Source organism: Pempheris klunzingeri, chromosome 20 (assembly GCF_042242105.1).
Source record: "Pempheris klunzingeri isolate RE-2024b chromosome 20, fPemKlu1.hap1, whole genome shotgun sequence".
Taxonomy (NCBI): Eukaryota; Metazoa; Chordata; class Actinopteri; order Acropomatiformes; family Pempheridae; genus Pempheris; species Pempheris klunzingeri.
In genome coordinates this window covers 9,987,908-10,007,397 of record NC_092031.1, presented here as the reverse complement: position 1 = coordinate 10,007,397, position 19,490 = coordinate 9,987,908, and the positions used below count along the sequence as shown (strand labels likewise).

The 19,490-nt window shown below is 40.4% G+C and overlaps 1 protein-coding gene across 2 annotated transcripts; it reads left to right on the top strand.

Moving 5' to 3' along the window:
• The first annotated feature begins 135 nt into the window (after nucleotides 1–135).
• On the top strand, nucleotides 136–19,394 carry nrap (nebulin-related anchoring protein). 2 transcript variants are annotated; one of them, XM_070851347.1, is made up of 43 exons: nucleotides 136–352; nucleotides 1,125–1,219; nucleotides 1,366–1,453; nucleotides 2,945–3,049; nucleotides 3,371–3,481; nucleotides 3,637–3,744; nucleotides 3,893–3,997; nucleotides 4,117–4,224; nucleotides 4,308–4,415; nucleotides 4,761–4,868; nucleotides 5,264–5,380; nucleotides 6,135–6,239; nucleotides 6,448–6,555; nucleotides 6,834–6,938; nucleotides 7,090–7,188; nucleotides 7,327–7,431; nucleotides 7,578–7,685; nucleotides 7,824–7,931; nucleotides 8,109–8,306; nucleotides 8,397–8,501; nucleotides 8,599–8,697; nucleotides 8,780–8,884; nucleotides 9,892–9,999; nucleotides 10,122–10,279; nucleotides 10,887–11,040; nucleotides 11,161–11,265; nucleotides 12,570–12,668; nucleotides 12,794–12,898; nucleotides 13,029–13,136; nucleotides 13,344–13,457; nucleotides 13,559–13,756; nucleotides 14,070–14,174; nucleotides 14,402–14,500; nucleotides 14,652–14,756; nucleotides 14,877–14,984; nucleotides 15,150–15,461; nucleotides 15,553–15,657; nucleotides 16,395–16,493; nucleotides 16,605–16,709; nucleotides 16,832–16,939; nucleotides 17,078–17,389; nucleotides 17,977–18,132; nucleotides 18,242–19,394. In XM_070851347.1, the coding sequence occupies exons 1-43, from the start codon at nucleotides 287–289 to the stop codon at nucleotides 18,533–18,535; spliced, it is 5,421 nt and encodes a 1,806-aa protein (XP_070707448.1). In that variant the 5' UTR covers nucleotides 136–286; the 3' UTR covers nucleotides 18,536–19,394. The 2 variants fall into 2 exon arrangements, with proteins under 2 accessions (XP_070707448.1, XP_070707449.1); XM_070851348.1 differs by lacking the exon at nucleotides 2,945–3,049.
• Nucleotides 19,395–19,490: the final 96 nt, after the last annotated feature.

Below are 19,490 nucleotides of genomic sequence, written 5' to 3'. Positions count from 1 at the left end.
AGACAGACAGCTGGACTCAGCCAGTCTCCTAGCATTATACATGGAAAGGGGCTGGTCCATCATGGGACATGGTGTCAAGTAAGAGGCAGTTTCGAAGTTTGAGAGTCACAGAGCTAAGTTTATCACCACCAGAGAGTGTCTGGGAGTCACTGCCAGTTCCTCCACTAAACTGTTGCCTGCCTGTCTGACCTGACTCTTGTTTTTGATATTTCGCATTAGTTCACTTCTCCTGACAATTCTGACATTTTTCCTGAAGGTTTTTTTGGGAAAGGGACAAGCATTCACCATGCAGTCCTGCGCAAGGTGCCGGTTTGTGGTCTACCCAGCGGAGAAGATCAACTGCATTGACCAGGTAACGCAGTAAAATTGTGAATTATTAATATTTTCCAATCATCTTCTTACAAAACAGGGTAAATTTGTGGGTGAAATTTTAGGTATTTCTAGATATTTTCTACCAATTAACTTCAATTACATTAGATTTACCACAGAAAAAATAATCAACCTAAAAATGGCAACATTCAGGCTCGTCCAAGTTATTCTCTATATCAATGGTAACACATGGCTCAGTGTGCAAAGAGGTGAATTTAATGAAATGTAACCTAGTATCTGCCTATAAACTGCAACTTAAAAATACTATAAGTGTATGTAAAATGACAAAAAGTGAAATGACAGAGGTTTAAATACTATCAGTCTGAACAAATGATGATATAAAACTAGTAAAAGTGTGTCACAGATCTATAAGTGTTGTGACATGTTTACATCACTACATTGTAACCTCCACAACATGAAAACCATTCATACCCGCAGACTGTTTGTTGCTATAAAATATAATTTTGATAGATTAACTTGTGAGACATTAAAAGAGATGTACAGTTCACCAGTCTCATAAGAGCTATATTTAAAAACAAGTCAGCAAGTCCAGTTTGAAGTGCTGATTGCTGTCATTATTTTAGTGTTTGTGCAATATAAAGCAATCTTATTATAGTGATGTAATTTAAGTCCAAGTTTAAAACACTTTGTCTCCCCATGATAAACTAGACTGAAGTTGTGTTTCAGAATTCAGAAAATACATATCAGTTTTGAGGACCCTATAAAATAATGCGATTTGTCTTTTTCTCTGGCAGAACTGGCATAAAGCATGTTTTCACTGTGACGTCTGCAAAATGGTGCTCACTGCCAACAACTTTGTCAGCCACAAGAAGAGGCCATACTGCTCTGTGTAAGTACGAGGCACCAGCAACACCTGATGATATATGTATATGTATAACTTATTATTTGATCATCATCTATCTTCAGACCCCTTTTATTTCATGACCTCAAAATTGGTGATTGAAATCAATCCATTTTCATATCCCTTCCCTCCAGACACAACCCAAGGAACAATACATTCACAAGTGTTTACGAGACGCCCGTCAACATCAATGCAAAGAAGCAGAGCAAGGCGAGCAGTGAGGTGAGATGATGTCACACGCAAAAACAGACAAGCAGCAACACGAGACAAAATATTTCAGCCTTGATCCGAGCCAAGGTGTTTTGTTGACAGGCTGACATAAGTCACCATCTATGCCATGAGAGAAATGGTCATTTATTATTGGTTTGTCATGACTGGATTTACTGTGGGGATTACTATTCATAGAGGCCATTGTACTGGTTTAGATCATCAGTGCTTTTTTTAAAAAAAAAGATTGATGCATGCATTACAACCGTATTTAAATAGACCTAAAATCCTTTGTAGTATACCAATATAACTTTTTATTCAGTGCAATATTTTTCTGTGGCCACATTGAATTGAAATCTCAAAATTTACAAGCAGATGAACAACTCTGCTTCACTCAAAATCACGCAAAAACCACAGAAAATCCCACAGATGTGTCATCTCTATTAACCTACAAACATATATAGTGTCAGAAAGCTCAAGATCTGACCCTGAGCAGATGTATCCATTACTGTCAGATCAGAAAGGTCTTATTCCCTCTTTAATGGGTGGACGGCTGCTCTGAGTCCACGGTGACGGCAGTGGTGAGGAATGGAGAGTCCGGCTCAGGTTATTTCTGTTCCTGTGACAGAGCCTAGACACCCCCTCTGCTCAGCCCACTTTATGCTTCGGGGGGCTAAATTTATACATCAGGAAAAACAGCCTTGCATCCCTTCCTCTCCGCGCCACCTGTTCCTATCTGTCTGTGTCTGTCTGTGTCTACGAGTTCATGCAGTGCTCTATGCTTATATTAGAAGTAGGTTAGCAAGGCTCATTGGCTACTGCTCTATGCCATTAGAGAGCTATAGAACTTAACATGTTCTATAACGTGCTCTTCAGACCATGCAGAGCGACACTGAAACCAGTCCACTGAACACTCTTAAAAAATCTTGCTCTGGTGCACGAAGAGCTTTTGTTTTCACTCATTATTGGTTATACTTTCGTTTTAACCTTTAGTTTGATAGAGAGTGGGGTCACATGTTTATTGTTAGCCCTTTGGGGATGATGCTCCAGAGAAGTCACTCATCAGCGCTGTCTCTTAATACAGTCCCTGCAACACAGCTATTCTAATATTAGTTTTGAACATTTTTTACAGCTTAGGGATCATTAGCAAACAGCTCAGAGTTTCATCACTCACTGCTCCATTCTGGATCTTTCCTGACGAGTCCAGCTTTATCTTGATTCGGAACATCTCAGTTAATAATAACACCACTCTAATATTATCCCCTCATCATTAAACATGCAAGCTCAGGTTGTCTGGTTAAAGCTGACAACATAAGAAGAGAGTGATGTTGTTAGTGATGGGGAAATATCAGTCAGGTCCTGACAGTTTTTTTTGATTCATGCATGTTTACAGCATCCAGGCACCACTACCAAAGTGGATGCTGTACACACATGTGTGTCTAATGTGCGCATGTGCAAATGTGTGCTGGTCTTGGCTTAATGCTTGTTGTCTATGTGCACTTGTAGCTGAAGTATCGTGAAGATGGCGAGCGCTTTATGTCCACATTTCACCGTGACATAAGCTGCATGGAACTGGAGAAGGCTCGCCTAGTCAATCAGATGGCCAGCCAGGTGAGCTCCCAGTGGCCATTACACTCAGTGAAAGGGAGTCCTAATTCTCTCCTGAAATAATAACTAGGAAACCCTTTTTGCTTTGCTTTGTATTATATTTGATATATAAAGCAAACGTTTAATGCATTGACCCTCATCTTTTCTCTCTTATATTTGGTATACTTTGAACTTGGTCAAATATTTTGGTCAAATTGCCACTGGTTACCATCACTTCATAGAGGCAAAGTAAAGCAGGATTAGGATCTAAAGTCATGAAAGGTGCAGTGTGACCTGGGTCGTGAGTGGCTGGAAATCATTGTGTATGTTTCCATACCCAAACAGGCCTTTCAGTCTCAGTCTGAATTCTCACAGCAGCAGGCATATTCCTACTCAGGAATGGTGACCAACCAGGAGATAGTAACGATGTCTCAGGCCCAGAAGACCATCAGTGATGTGAGTGCACATGTATCTTTCTTTAAATACAGGCTTATTGTGTCTTAAAATAGAGAAAGTGGAACTGATGCAAATGTGGATTGTGTAAAAGGATTATATTAAAAGGAAATGAAACTCTATTGATGAAATCAAGTGATTGTGAGCTTCTTTGGCAGGTGAAGTACACAGAGGAGTATGAGCAGTCAAAAGGAAAAGGCAGCTTCCCTGCCATGATCACACCAGGTTACCAGAGTGCTAAAAACGCCAATACTTTGGCCAGTAATGTAAGTACATTTCTTTGCTGGTGCTGCCCTGAACCAAATAGCCAAATGCAAAGCAATTTGCTTCAAGTGAATATATGTCTCTGTAAGTGGTTGTTGTAACTTTATGATCGGCACAAATCAACTTCTTTGTTTTGTTTTTGTTTTGCAGCTGGAATATAAAAAAGGACACGAGGAGAGAGTTTCAAAATACACCACATTTGTTGACCCCCCAGAGGTGCTTCTGGCCAAGAAACAAGGACAAATTGTCAGCGATGTAAGTTTTAAGCCCTTCATAATCACTTCATAATATCTGAGTATGTTGTATTTCATTTATGCGACTAGGTGCCACTGATAAGAAACTGTGTGTCTGGATCATTGTTTTTCTTCCTCCAGTACGCCTATACAGAGCAGTATGAGCAGCAGAGAGGTAAAGGTAGTTTTCCTGCACATCTTACACCTGGATACAAGATATCAAAGAAGGCCAGTGAGCAGGCCAGTGATGTAAGTAGACAATATAAAAATACACACAGACACTGTTGTACAGCCCTGATCATCGGTTGGTGATGGTTCTCATGTCCTACCAGATAAAGTATCGGCAGACGTACGAACAGGAGATGAAGGGTAAAGCCAGCACTGAGGCAGCAGTAGCTGAAGCAGTTCACGCCAGAGAAAATGCAGATAAATTTAGCCAGGTAATGAATTTACTCCTACGTTTTAGGATGGTAGATGGTGAATTACAGAGAGAGAGGGGAATGCAATGGAGGTTGTCAGATCCAAAGACATAATCTAGAGGATGTGTTCTGTGTATCGTAACGCTCTGGGTCACCTTGACAAATCTTTTTAGTTTTAGGATTTTCATTGTTTGGAATTCAGACCTCGGATGTTGTGTTAACATGGCTGACACCTTAGCCTGTATGATTTTAATTTCAACCCACTAAAAACTTTTAGAAAATAGTTTACAGTGCTTTAAGAATTATTTGTATTACTCCATATTTTCACAAGTGAACTGAATTGAATGAGATACCCTCTGTTTGCAGATTGCCTATACTGAAGAGTACGAGCAGCAGCGAGGCAAAGGAAGTTTCCCTGCCATGATCACGCCTGGTTATCATCTGGCAAAGAAGGCTCAGGAACATGCTAGTGACGTGAGTATCAACCTGACAGCTCTATCACTAACTGCTAACACTGAAGTGATTGGAAGGTTGTTGTGTCTGAACTCTTGCAAGTTGTGCAGTTAAAAAGGGAGCCTGTGTCAGTTGTGTAACCATGCGAAGTGGTTGTAGTTGCTGTCAAAACATTACAGAGTGTCGAGTGTAAGAGCTTCACCTTCATCCATCATCTGGCCTTGTCATCACTGGGCACAATAGATGAGGGACTACAATGAGAGAGTCTCCCTCTGTTGTCATTCTTTAAATTCTCCACACTGACTAAATTAGACTCTGCGTGTGTGCATGTGCGTGTACCACTAATCTCTGGATCCCACAGAAACACAACATATTGTCCTCCCACATGCACTGAATCAGCGTTTATCCCTTTGCAGCTAAAATACAGGAAGGACTTAAAGAAGATGAAGGGCACCTCACACTTCCATAGCCTGACATCCGAGGACAACCTCGCTCTAAAAAACGCCCGAAAGATCAACAAGATTGTCAGTGAGGTCAGTGACACCAGACCTTCATTCAGTGCATTTGCCTTTTAGCTGATTTCTAGTAAGTCTCAGAAATTGATTTTATAAATATCATGAAGATATCTAAGGTCTATAATGTAGCATTTTCACATACAAATATTGCCGTTGAGTGCTTGCGTGTGTTTACAAGCTGGAAATATTGGACATACTATGTCAGTTTCCAGCAGACATGAAGCCACCCAACTTGCATTTTCGGCATCTCTGCCATGCCTGTCCGGTGGGGTTACAGCTTACCTTCAAGGCCGTGGGACATCCCATCAAACTAATGTTACCTCACAGAGGATCACAGTACTTCACTCTTGAGCAACTATTCTGAGCCTTGAGAATATGACCTATAAATGTTAGCTATTAGCGTCTATTCTGAGGCTTTGCCTTCCACTAAAAAACATGTTCAGACATTATTCAACCACAGCAGCTTTGCTTGTCTGTGTTTGGAATTAGCTTGAATCTTTAAAGGTAACAAAAATCTCCCCGTGTGACAAGTTAAATGGTGCCATGCTGTCACTGCTAAGCTCAGTGAAGCATATATAAGATTAAAGGTTCGTCTCAATGACTCTTGAGTTATGATGAAGTGTCAGTGATAGTGACTGATTAGCATCGGGCACTTTATATTTAGCACATAACACGGTGTCACAAAGGATCAGCTCTGACTGTTCAATGACAAAAAGGGGTATTTGCGATGAAAAATGTTACAGCTACTGTCATTTTTCATATTTTCTATCAGGTGGAGTATAAGAAGGACTTGGAGAACACCAAAGGTCACAGCATCAATTTCTGTGAGACACCACAGTTTCAAAATGCTGCCAAAGTTGCCAAGTTCACAAGTGATGTAAGTGTGATATACTTTTTCAATCAGTATCTACGACTTTTTTGATGTCAAAACAACCTGGAGCACAGCTAACCTATAAAGCTATGTTTGGAACTGCTAATACTCAGTGTACTGTATCATAAGGGCAAATGTGTGGATGTTATGGAGTATAGAGTATATAGAGTGTCTCATATACTGATTATTCTTCCTCTTTTTATACTTATAAAAGAACAAGTACAAAGAGAAGTACACCACCAACATGAAGGGGCACTATGAAGACTCAGGGATCGATAAGAAGACCATGCATGCCATGAAAGCCAGGAAACTGGCCAGTGATGTAAGCTATGTTTTTCATGGACCTCACATAATATAGAAATGCAATTTATAGATTTATGCAAACTATTAACATCCCAAATTGGCGCTGCTTGCTCTTCTCCTTTACCTGCTTTTTCCTCTTTTGCAGACAAAACTGCATAGAAATTATTAGAACTGTATTTATGTTATAATCTACACAAATATTTACTTGTGGTTGACAAGGCTTGTATGATGGAAAAAAACAATAGGATACCTGCTGTGCCATTAATACTACTGACAAAGTCTTCCTATAAATTCCAGATTTCTTATAAACAAGGCTGCGAACAGGAGCAGGGTGAGTACAACTACCCAGCCACCGCAACACCAGGCTACCAAAGCCAAAGGAAACTGGACCCACTAAAAGATGTGAGTTGAATCCAAGCTTCATGTGTCCTTTATTTACAGCAAAACATCAAATGTAGCCTAACTAATACTACAACAAAAATATTCTGATTGTAATATCATCCCACGTGATATATTAATCATTAGTAAAAGATTTTTTTCTTTTTCGCTGCAGAAGAACTACAGGCAACATATTGACCAGGTCAAGTACAGTCCAGTGACAGACACACCTGAGATTATTTTAGCGAGGAAAAATGCTCAGCTTGTCAGCCAGGTGAGTAACCTTCATGACAATATAGAATAGTGTGATAAAAGTGTGATAATAATCACACCACCTTTATCAGCACCTTTCAGCTATGCACTGTGCTAATGAGTACTGAATGTCTCAATGTGTTATCCATGTGTCATTCAGCAAAACTACAAAGCAGACTATGAAAAGACCAAACACCAGTTCACAATATCCCAGGACCTGCCCCAAATCAAAAATGCCAAAGCCAATGCTGCCCTGTACAGTGGTGTAAGTTAACTAGCACACACCCCCTCACATATGCACGCAAATTTTCGCTCTTTGAATATGCATGCACGCATCTGAGCTCCTTTACACAGTCACAGAAAATCACCTCTCATTCCTCAAGTAATAATGTGATCACTTTATCGTTCCAGATTAAATACAAGGAGGAGTGGGAGAAAACGAAGTCTAAAGCCTGCGACATTGGCGTGGACGACCTGAGTGTCAAAGCAGCTAAGGCTTCCCGTGACCTTGCCAGTAATGTAAGCAAACACACACTCTTCTCCACTGCAGATACAATCTAAGTGAGACAGCTCTGATGTCTGAGCAAAAACCTAAGTGGGTTAAATCAAATATGATTGCTGGCAAATTCAATTAAGTCAGATGGGCATGTGTTTCAGATTAAATACAAAGAGACCTACATGAAGGACAAGGAAAAGGCAGTGGGAGTCAACATGAGCGACTCCAAGACTCTGCACTCTCTTCAAGTGGCCAAGATGAGCAGCAATGTAAGGAGAGAAGCCATTTTGATCAGTAATTTAAGGCATTAAAATGCTTTTTTCCCCCTCACATATAACATTTAATGCAGCTACAGCTCACTGTCTGACTCACAGCAAACTTGCACATACTCACACACACACTCATACACTCAAAATTAACTCTTTTTTTAATCATCACCACTTCAGATTGAGTACAAGAAGGGCTCCAAGGACATCCAGTCCCAGTACAGTCTTCCTCTGGACATGATCAACCTGAGCCATGCCAAAAAGGCTCAGGCCCTCGCCAGCGATCTGGAATATCGCACAAAGCTGCACGACTACACCATCATGGCTGACGACGTCAAGGTCCAGCAGGCCAAAAAGGCTTATTCTCTGCAAAGCGAGGTGAGAGACAGGAAGAAGGGATGAGCCCTAGTCTGTTGTAGTTTTGAGCTTTCCCAAGTTAATGACAAAAAAGTTTTTGTTGCTCCACAGAATCAGTATCGTTCAGACCTGAACTGGATGAAAGGAGTGGGCTGGGAGGCAGATGGATGTCTGAACATCACCCAGGCCAAGAAAGCTGGAGAGCTGCTCAGTGATGTCAGTACAATTTTGTGTTTGTGTGCACATATTTGGGTTTGTTGATGAACTTTGCATTTGTTTATTTATTGTATCTACTGCCCTTTTTTTTTCACAGACTAAATATCGTCAGAAGGTAGACAGCATTGGGTTCACCCAGGTGGCGGATGATCTCTCCATCAAACACGCCAAAAAGAGCCAGGAACTGCAGAGCGATGTAAAGTGTTCGCCTAAAGCTTTAATCATGCATATTTATGTGATGGTGCGCTCTCACATCATATGTCTGATTCTGATTTCAGCTGGCGTACAAAGCAGACACAGAGCAGATAATACACCAGTACACCATGACAAAAGATGAGCCCCTTTTCAGACAAGCAAAAGCTAACGCTGACCTTCTTAGTGGGGTAAGTTCAATGAATGTTATTGTAATTGGCATAATATATGACAACACTGGCTTATACAAGAGCTTCATAATTTCATCATCATGTTTTTATAGTTACAACAATACAAACTCAAGATTGTTAAAGCAGGTAGCTGCTTCCTCGCCTTTCTTTTGCCATATTTCATTGCGCAGCTGATCCTTTGAACCAAAAGCATCAAGTATCCACAAATGTAAATTTAGATGACCTTTTGTAGTGCACTACAATCAGTATCATTTCAAAAGAATCTATAGTTGCACTCTTGTCAGTGCTTTCTCCACTCAGATTATATACTTGTTACAATTGTAACACCTCTAATTGCTGCACTGTAATGTACACTTTCAGATTTATTGCTCATTGCACATTTTCTCCATGCCATGCAGCCTTAGTATATACCTTCTTCTGGTGAATTAAGTTTGTCTATTTAGAGCATACACTAAGTGTTGTTGACGACTGCACTTTAACTACTGTGAGTTCCCTTTCTTTTCATCCTACCTCTGTCTGTTCCCAGAAAGATGAATCGGTCTTAAAGTCTTCCACTTAAGATTCTTATGACTTATTTAGTGTTTCCGTGAGGCACAAAATAAAGCTGATGAACCAAAGACTTAACTGATTAAAAATTAGGAAGTTAGATTAGTGTTGAAAATCAACCAAACTGAAATTGACCTAATGAACTAGTCTAGCTTGGAAGTTTAATTGACATTGCTGTAGACTGTTTAACACAAAAAAGATGATTCATGGCCAGTTTGCCTTGCATGCAAAGGCAGTCCTTACAGTTTCTTACGTACATAAGTGATGCATGTTGCCATGCGTCTCTCCAAATTGAGAAAGATTTTCACCTCGATTACAACATTTATATCCCCATTTCTCTTCCTGTGTCATCACTGCAGCACGTCATCCTCACATCTACTTCTTAATGGAGGAGATTCACTATTTCGGACTTTTCTGTCTGTATGATTGTAAGCTAATAAAGATTTCTACTTTCTTCTTAGAAAGTGTACAAGAGCGGCTGGGAGAAGCAGAGGGAAAAGGGCTTTGAGCTCAGTTTGGACTCTCTATCTATACTCACCGCTAAAGCCAAAAGAGACCTGGCCAGTGATGTGAGTTTTTCTAAAAACAGTAGTATTTTTGCATTTGAAATAATGTACAATATACTTTAACTTGAATATTTGTAGGTTAGTACCCAATGTAACAGGTCTACTAATATCTTGTACCGTTGCAGGTTAAATACAAGGAGAAATATGAGAAAAACAAAGGCAAGGTGATTGGCATTAAGTCAGTCAGTGATGACTCCCAGATGGCTCACTCTGCTCTGGCTACCAAACTACAGAGTGGCCGCCACTACAAGAAGGACTACGAGGACACTAAGACCAAATACAGGTCAGGCTCTTGACCGTTGTGTCTCCAATCTTGCATGCTTGTCTCCAATCCTGGTCCTTCAGACCCAAATTTAAGTCTCTGGGGATAATATCACACCTACCTGTAGTTACCTGCAGTTACATAGCTAGTAGTTCAAGGTCCTAAAGGATATCGTCTAAAATATGTAAAGGGATCTAACTGAACATTTAAACTAGGTGGAAACACTGACTAAAAATCATAGATATCTTATTAAAGCATAGATGACATCGCGAGGGTTATATATGCAAAATAAGCAAATTCATCAGCATTGAAAATTGCTGACACTGAGGCCAATAACCTGCTTTACTTTCATGCCACCAGTCATTTCAAGTAAGGAAAAGCACTTCAACACTTTGATAGATGGAAATATTGACAGATAAACATTTGCAAAGGCAAAGGACTCCACATCCCCTCACTTTGATGAAATCCTAAGCAAGATGAAATGCTTTTAAGTATCCTTCTTTTTAAAGTGGGGATGAAGTAATCAAAGAGCACTGATCAGCACAAGACCACGAGAACTGGCCTTAAACCTTGTGCTATTTTGGAATAAAACTCTTCATTTACTGTATGAAATTAATCTTTTCCCAAGTGTTCATCTGGATATGCTGAACATCAGCCATGCCCAGAAGGCTCAAGATCTGGCAACCGAGACCAATTACAGGACTTTCCTCCACGACTACACCACTCTGCCAACTGACATGAATGTTACCTGGGCCAAGAAGGCCTACGAATTACAGAGCGATGTAAGTCTCATTAATAGACATCCAAATAACAACTTTTTCATGCTAAAGTGATTCATTAACCAGAAGAACGCGATGCAAGAATTTGGCGTTTGAAAGTGAAACTTGTTTGTCCGTATTTAGAAACAGTACAGATCAGATCTGAACTGGATGAAGGGCGTCGGCTGGGAGGCCTCAAAATCTCTGGACGTCCAGCAGGCAAAGAAAGCCGGGGAGCTCGTCAGCGAGGTAAACTATGACCCAGAATGCATTGCTGAATTCAAGCGATGATATACTGTAGACGGCAAAATGAATAAAAAGGAGAAATGTCGATGTATATGTGGTTAAATGCTTACCCACAGCAACAGTATGTTTCTGCCCATGATTTTCATTAACTTGTTCCCTCATTTACGGTAATTGTATTGAAACTCAAATGTAATTCAAACCAATTACCATGTGGTATATGATTAACCACACTTAAGTGCTATTAATAACCAGAGAACTAAGATCTCTGGCTGAAAAATGTAGGTGTAGATGAATTAGCAAAGAGAGCATGACAAAGTGATAAGCACGATTGTGTAACATGTAACTGGGAGGCACATATCTAGGTTTACAGCTTAGGTCACAATGTATTTTAAGGGCTGCAGTCCATTAATGTTCTCCAGAAACTGGGTTAAATATGTGGACTACACTCGGCTGTAGGAAGAGACCACACTGATTATAGCATATCACACATAAATAAGCTTCAGCTTCAGCTTCACTAATTATGAGCCCCTCTTTCCTTGTTTCTTTGCCTTTATTACCAGATTAATTCAGTTTGTGACAGTTTACACTGAAATATTACATCATATTACACACATATATATATATATTTTTTTTTTAATTTGAGGTAAAAACCCAAGAAGAAGTCAGACATTTTGAAAAATCCTATCTTTGATAATTAGTCATTATGACTGATGAGTCTGCTGACTAATGCTGAATTTCTGCAGATATAATAGTCTAGCCTTTAATCCACTTAAATTATTGTCCTGTCAACTCCCTCCTAAACCTTTACCTTGTTGTCAAAGTACCAGTTTTTATTGTAATATTTTTGTAGAATATTTTAAAATGCAACAACATTCTTATCCACAACCTTTTTCTTTTTTTTTTTTGAATACCCTTAAACAGTACAGAAAAATATTTCTGTGACACATCTAGGGCAGACTGGCAACACCAAACTCTATTCATAACCTCCTCGTAAGCAGTCACTTATTTTAAGGGTCATTCCAGTCAGGGTTACCAACATTAGACCATGAAATTACAGACTGTACATAGATAGAACAGAGCCTCCAGTTCTCCCTGAGCAGACTTCTATCTATGTACATATGTACTGTATAACTGTCCATCTTACAAAAATACTGTAAAAAGAAATGACTAGTTTCCTTTTGTTTCATTTTGTCAAATAGTTAATTTGTCATTACAGTTTTTTGTGATGATATTGTGCCCTCTACTGTTCATGAAATGCATGTGTGTATGACTTTATCTCACACTTTTTAATGTACTTTTTTACCCAGAAAAAGTACCGCCAGGACGTTAGTGCTCTGAAGTTTACCAGTATTGAAAACACTCCAGAGATGGTCCAGGCCAAACTCAGCAACAAACTGGCCGTCGATGTAAGTTCAGCTGTCATTTGCTCTAGGTCATTTGTTTAATGCATAAGACACAGTGAGAACAATATGGTGATGGGGTTTCTGAGGTAAACCGGATGGTCATTAATGCCTTGATTTCTTCCTTGCAGAGGTTGTACAGGGAGAAGGGTGAAAACATGAAGCACAACTACACACTGACTGGAGAGCTGCCTGAGATGGTTCAGGCCAAGCTCAATGCTACAAACCTCAGTGAGGTAAAACCACAAGAACTCACACAGAGACGCATGAAATCCATCAAACAGCCAATCAATCCACCCAGTCAGCTGCCTTTGTGAGGATTTCCATGTGCAGCTGACTTTATACATCTGTTTTGTGGATTTTCAGAGCTGTTACAAAGAATCTTGGAAGAAGATCCGTGATGGCGGTTACAAGCTGCGCCTGGATGCCATTCCTTTCCAGTCCGCCAAAGCCTCTGCAGAGATCCTCAGCGATGTGAGTTTGCGACTTACACTTATTTATTATTGTGTCATTTCCCACATTTCACAGTGGGCCCCAAAAATTATTTGTCTGCAAAAGCTGGAGATCGTTATTTTGTAACACAAGAAGAAACGTTTTTTAAATTTCCTGGCACTCTCAAACAAGAGTAGAGCATTTGTCTTTATCTCCCTGTGCAACAAAGTGAATGATTTGTCATTCCAGCAAAAGTACAAAGAAGATTTTGAAAAGACCAAAGGGAAGATGATTGGACTGAAGGGACTGCAGGATGACATGAACATCGCTCACTCTGTCCATGCCAGCAAGCTACAGAGTGATGTAAGTGCCTCTTAACTGCAACTCAGCAGACAAAAAGTAAATTCAAGTTATATATTATAACACCAATAATCTCTCTCCCTTGTCCCTTTGTATCTCGTCAGATTAAGTACAAGAAGGACTCGGCAAAGGAGCTCTCCAAGTTCCACCTGTCCATGGACATGCTGGAGGTGTCCCATGCTAAGAAGGCTCAGTCGCTGGTCAGTGATCAGGACTACAGGCTCACCCTGCATCAGTACACCTCACTGCCTGATGACATGAAGGTGCAGGCGGCCAAGAGAGCATACGCTCTGCAGAGCGAGGTGAGATAATCAGAGTTTGATGTGAAAAATAAACACATCTTGTCTGTAATTTACACTTCTTTTTAATTAATTGGATATTGTACATGCATACCATACAAACATTGCAATATTCTATTTTACTGTGCTTCTTCTGTTAGTTTGTAATACTCAGTAATAAACCGCACAAAGTCTAGTATAGTAAGTGATTGTCAAAGGTTTTTAATACAGTAAGTATTAAGTTTTAAATGCAGTTACTCCAACTGGATGTTTGAAAGTTGAACTGTAAAATGTGTATTGTTAAAAGTGTGTATTTCCATGTGTGTGACTGTCACAGAATGTGTATCGCTCTGACCTGAACTACCTGCGTGGTGCGGCCTGGATCGCCACCGGGGCTCTGCAGATCGAAGGCTCCAAGAGGGCCACAGACCTCATTAGTGATGTACGATGTTAATCTTTTCTTTTTTGTGAATTAGGTTTTCAATTTGTGTAATCTGCATTGAATACTAAATGCTGCTCTTCCCTACATGTAAATCTTAAAAAGTCTTATGTATAATTGTGAACACTGTGTTTTTTTTTCCTTGTTAAGAATACAAAACATTGACATAATTTACTTTGGAATCTTCTAAAACTTAAGAGAGACTAACTTTGTTGTTTCCTCTATGACAGAAAAAGTACCGTCAGCAACCATACAACTTCAAACACACCTCTGTCGCTGACTCTCCAGATATCGTCCATGCCAAACTCAGTGGGCAGATCACAAATGAAGTGAGACAATAAGCACATTTTTTTGTTCTACTAACTTTTGGCCAGATTTTCTATTTGGTTTTGCCTTTGTTTTTGTTTTTTTTGTTATTTGCTCAATTAAGTCTGACAAGACCTCAATTCATGAGATATGTTTCATCTCTTTATCTCCCAGCGTTTGTACAAAGAGAAAGGGGTGAATGACCAGCATAACTACACTATAACAACTGAGAGACCAGAGATCACACAAGCAAAGATCAATGCAGCCAACTTCAGTGAGGTAGTATGGCTCTGTGACCTGTGCACTATATAATATACTGTAAACACCTGTGGCTTCTTTTTTCATGGTGTCTGTTATTTTTAGGTTAATAATGGTTGGTTGTTTATCTCTCTGCTCCAGACCAAGTACAAGGAGTCCTGGCACACTCTGAGGGCTCAGGGCTACAAGCTCACCATGCAGGACATCCCCTTCCAGGCTGCCAAGAGCTCCACAGGCATCGCCAGTGATGTAAGATCAGACTAGACTTAAAATCATGAATGCTGAAGCAAAATAAACAGGGGCATGTAATGTCATACGAGAATATAATGCAACTAAATACAAGCTACAGCCTTTTAGATTTACCTCAAAGTTGAACCAACACGAGTTTAAAAAATGACGTCTGTGTCTCTGCAGTACAACTACAAACACAACCACCTGCTGGAAAAAGGGAAGCACATTGGGGCCAAAAGTGTCCTGGACGACCCGCTTCTGCTGCACTGTCTGCAGGCGGGCCGGCTGGCCAGCGACCAGGAGTACCGCAAGGAAGCGCTGACGGCCAGCGGGCAGTACCACCTCACCCCTGACATGATTCATCTGGTGACGGCTAAGAATGCCCAGGCCCTCGCCAGCGAACAAGACTACAGGAAGAAACTGCACGAGTACACAGTGCTTCCTGACGACATGAAGGTCAAGTGGGCCAAAACAGCTTACAACCTGCAGAGTGAGGTGAGAGACGTGGATGAGGAGGGGATGGGAGGAAAAATAGGACATTACTGGTATGTTTCAACTTGACTGACACACACTGCTTCATGTCTAGAAACTCTACAAGTCAGACCTCAATTATATGAAAGGAGTGGCCTGGGACGGTGTGGGTGCACCTCAGCTGGAGTCAGCTAAGAAGGCTGGAGAACTGATAAGTGATGTGAGTACATGCGGGAGATATCTATCGTCGCACACAGGGCTGCAGCCAGGGTTTTAAAAATACTGTGTTTACTGGGTTCCCCAACGTACATCATACTGCCCCCACAATATTATGACCAGAAAGCAAAAATATCTCTCAGATGCATTTGATTTCTTGGATTTTTGGTATTTAATTTGTTGTTGTTTTTTATTATACTTTTTGGTACATTTTACTTCCTTATATGAGGGTTTAAGTGCTGTTTCAAAGCCTTCAACTGCTAAAATGAAAATTCTGGGCAAGACTGCGGAAACCTTTGTTTATCTATTGATTTTCTAGCATAAAAATTGTCAAACAAAATACATTTTCATCTCTAAATAGTGGATTGTTGGTGAATGCAAATAGCAGCCCATCATGTGTAAGTTTTAATTAAACTACCTCCTTCCTTTAAAGTCAGTGTGGCATTAGTGTTCCTTGTGTGTGTGTGTGTGTGTGTGTGTGTGTGTGTGTGTGGATAAAATGTGAAAAAAGGCCTTTCTTCATTAATATTTCTAACATTTTTATAGAGGGTGAGATATTTTATAATTTTACTGGAAATTGTAATGATGCTCTTTAATTTTCCACTGACTATCTATCTTTTAAGACAAGTTCACTGAATAAAGTCTATTGTACATTTAATTTTATACATGACTTATTTCAACTCAAGACTCTGCCATCTGTATTTCCTACTGTTAAAGCTTGTGTGCTCTGTCTCCATGCAGAAGAAGTATCGTCAGCTGCCAGACAGCCTGAGGTTCACCTCGGTGGCTGACTCTCCTGATATTGTCCACGCTAAGACGAGCTATCAACAGTGCAGTGAGGTGGGGAGTGAGCATGCTTAAGAAATAATTAGTCTCATTCTACTTGATCAAACGTCAGTAAAATCCTAAAACTGTGGATGTTGATATCCTCCTCGTGTCTTTACGTTGCAGAGGCTGTACAAATCTGGAAAGAATGATGACATGCACAAGTACACTTTACACCCAGATGATCCAGACTTTGTCAGAGCCAAGATAAACGCCCAGCAGATTAGCGATGTAAGGCGCGCCTCAGATACCTCTTACGTTCTAAAATACAAGCGAATGATTTTAAATCCTAATGGAAAGATGCCAATGTGACTTTGTGACATTTATATCCCAAAACTTCTTTTCCTATTAAGAAAGTTTACAAGGCGTCTGGGGAGCAAGTGAAGACATCAGGCCATGACCTGAGGCTGGATGCTATTCCCTTCCAAACTGCCAGGGCCTCCAGAGAAATTGCCAGTGATGTGAGTTCATGTGATAGTAGCTGCATGCAAATTTAATCCTGAATCCAGTTTAAAACTCTGAAACTAAATTTAATTACAATAACTTTAATTAAGTTGTAAGACTCGTCTGAAAACTGTCTCTTTCTCTCTTCCCCCCAGTTCCGCTACAAGGAGTCCCATCTGAAGGAGAAGGGCCAGCAGGTGGGGCTGCGCTGTGTGGAGGATGACCCAAAGATGGTGCACTCTCTGGCAGCCAGCAAACTCCAGAGCAACCTGGAGTATAAACGCCAGTCCAAGGAGGAGCGGGCCCACTATAAAATCCATGCCGACCAGCCGGAGTTCCTACAGGCCAAAAAGAGTCAGGCTCAGGCCAGTGACCTCTCCTACCGTCACAAGCTCCACGACTACACCTGTGACCCAGAGCAGCTCAATGTTAAGCATGCCAAGCAGGCCTACAAGCTGCAGAGTGATGTAAGTGGTGGTTAAAAGTTAGTGACTAGTTTGTGGTGTTGTGGGAGACCAAACAATGAGTTAAAAGAAGGGTAAATATTGGACTTACATTCATCATTTGACCAGAAACACGACTCCATGGTAATGCTAGCAAATGCTAGTGTTGCTCCATATCTGCTGGATGTATAAATAGGCAATGATTTGTTTCCTGTATGTTACAAACTAATGAACATGTAGAAAACCTGTATATTCAAGTGTGGAAATAATGATTTGTTTTTGGGACTCATTTAGCACATTGCAAAAGTTGCATGAAATGTGACAGTATGATGCGTAATTGATTTAGATTGAATTTAAAACTGAAATGCATTAATTTTATACCAAATTCTTATCTTTTTAAATTATAAAGGAGTATTAAATTAGGGGCCCATAGCTGACTTTTGCCCTGGGACTCTCTAGCAGGTTAATCCGGCTCTTAATGTAGAGCTTTTGAAATTTGGAATATGGTGTGAAGATAACTCCACCATGTCTGAGTGTTTGTCCTTTAGACCCAATTAAAAAACCTTATAATATCAATGCGCAACTTTAATTGTTGCTCCCTTTTGCTGCAGGTGAACTACAAATCTGACCTGAACTGGATCAAAGGAGTGGGCTGGACCCCTCCTGGCTCCCACAAGGCTGAGCTCGCCCGCCGGGCTGCAGAACTGGGGCTGGCTGAGGGCGTCAGCACTGATGAGGCTATCGCAAAGTATCAGCACATGATGATGGTGAGGGAGCGTGGAAGATTAATTCTCATTTACTATAGATAAACAATATCGTACAATATAGCGTGCAGGCTCTTTAAAAATGGTAACTTTCTCCACGCCCTGCTTCCAGCTGCATCACCAGCAGCAGATGGAGCAGCAGCAACAGCAACAACAAGCTTCAGAGCAGGTGGAGACCAGCGAGGAGATTCAGCAGGGCATCAACATGGACGCCATGGAGGTCCTTCACGTCAAGAGGAAGAAGACCATCCAGACGGTCCAGAAAAAGTCCAGCACCACCACAACCTCCTTCAAATCTATGGAGAAGAAGTCCAGCACCACCTCCTCCACCTCCTCATCGGCTGCCCTCCAGAGCACCATCAAGACGTCCATGTCTAGTAAAGCTGCTGCGATAGAGAACGCGTAGAGTTCTTATAGTTGGTAGTGTTTTGAGAATGCAGCCACTTCCAGAGAGTGTGGTTCATTTTTACTGAATAGGTTACGTTTGTGGTATTTACTTTGATGACATGACTGTTGTGACTCTGTAGTTACATAAGACGTCACAACAATGTCAGACAGCTACTGTAGGTACAACAATGAACTGTGAAATGTAGGTAAACTGATTATAAAAGGGATTAAGCATGTTGCATCAGGACAGGAATTGCCAAGTTAGTGAAAAGGATTGTCGACATATGTGGTGAGTTAAAAGGAATTCAGATAGAAACTGTATTTTTGACATTGAATGCAAGGTATTTTTGACATTTTATCAGAGCTTCTGGATGGGTTGAAATGCCTCAAAAGGACCATGTTCAAGCAAAAACATCAAGGATACCAAAACTGAATTCATTTTTCAAACAGAAATTTTTTTTTTGGAGAAAAGTGATAATGTCTGAAATGTCAAATGGAGAGGTTGGATTTTGCTTTTGTATATTGAGTGTGTTTAGTTGACATTAAGCTGGACCAGAGATTGCTGTGTGTGCCAGAACTGCAGAGAATTTCCATCATTTGTTTTTTTTTTTTTTTTAATCTTTAGAGAAGAACACATGCTGCAAAGTCAAATGAACGAGGAGCAGACAAAAAGTTGCAAATGCAATTCTTCTTACATGGTCTGTTAATCACTTTGAGCTAGGCTAAGTGAGAGAGAAGACAGGCCTACTGATCTACATTTTGTCTGGCAGGTTCAGCTTTATGAGTTTGTAACTGTGCCCCTTTTAACTCAAAGCTGGGCTGGGAGTAAATGCTTGGTTTTATTGCTGATACAATAAACAACTTTTTTTCAAGGCGAATTAAGTAGCAGTCTGTTATTCTTCTCAAAATAGAATATATATATATATATATATATATATTTTTTTTTTTTTTCTTAACACCCTAGTAATTAGTAC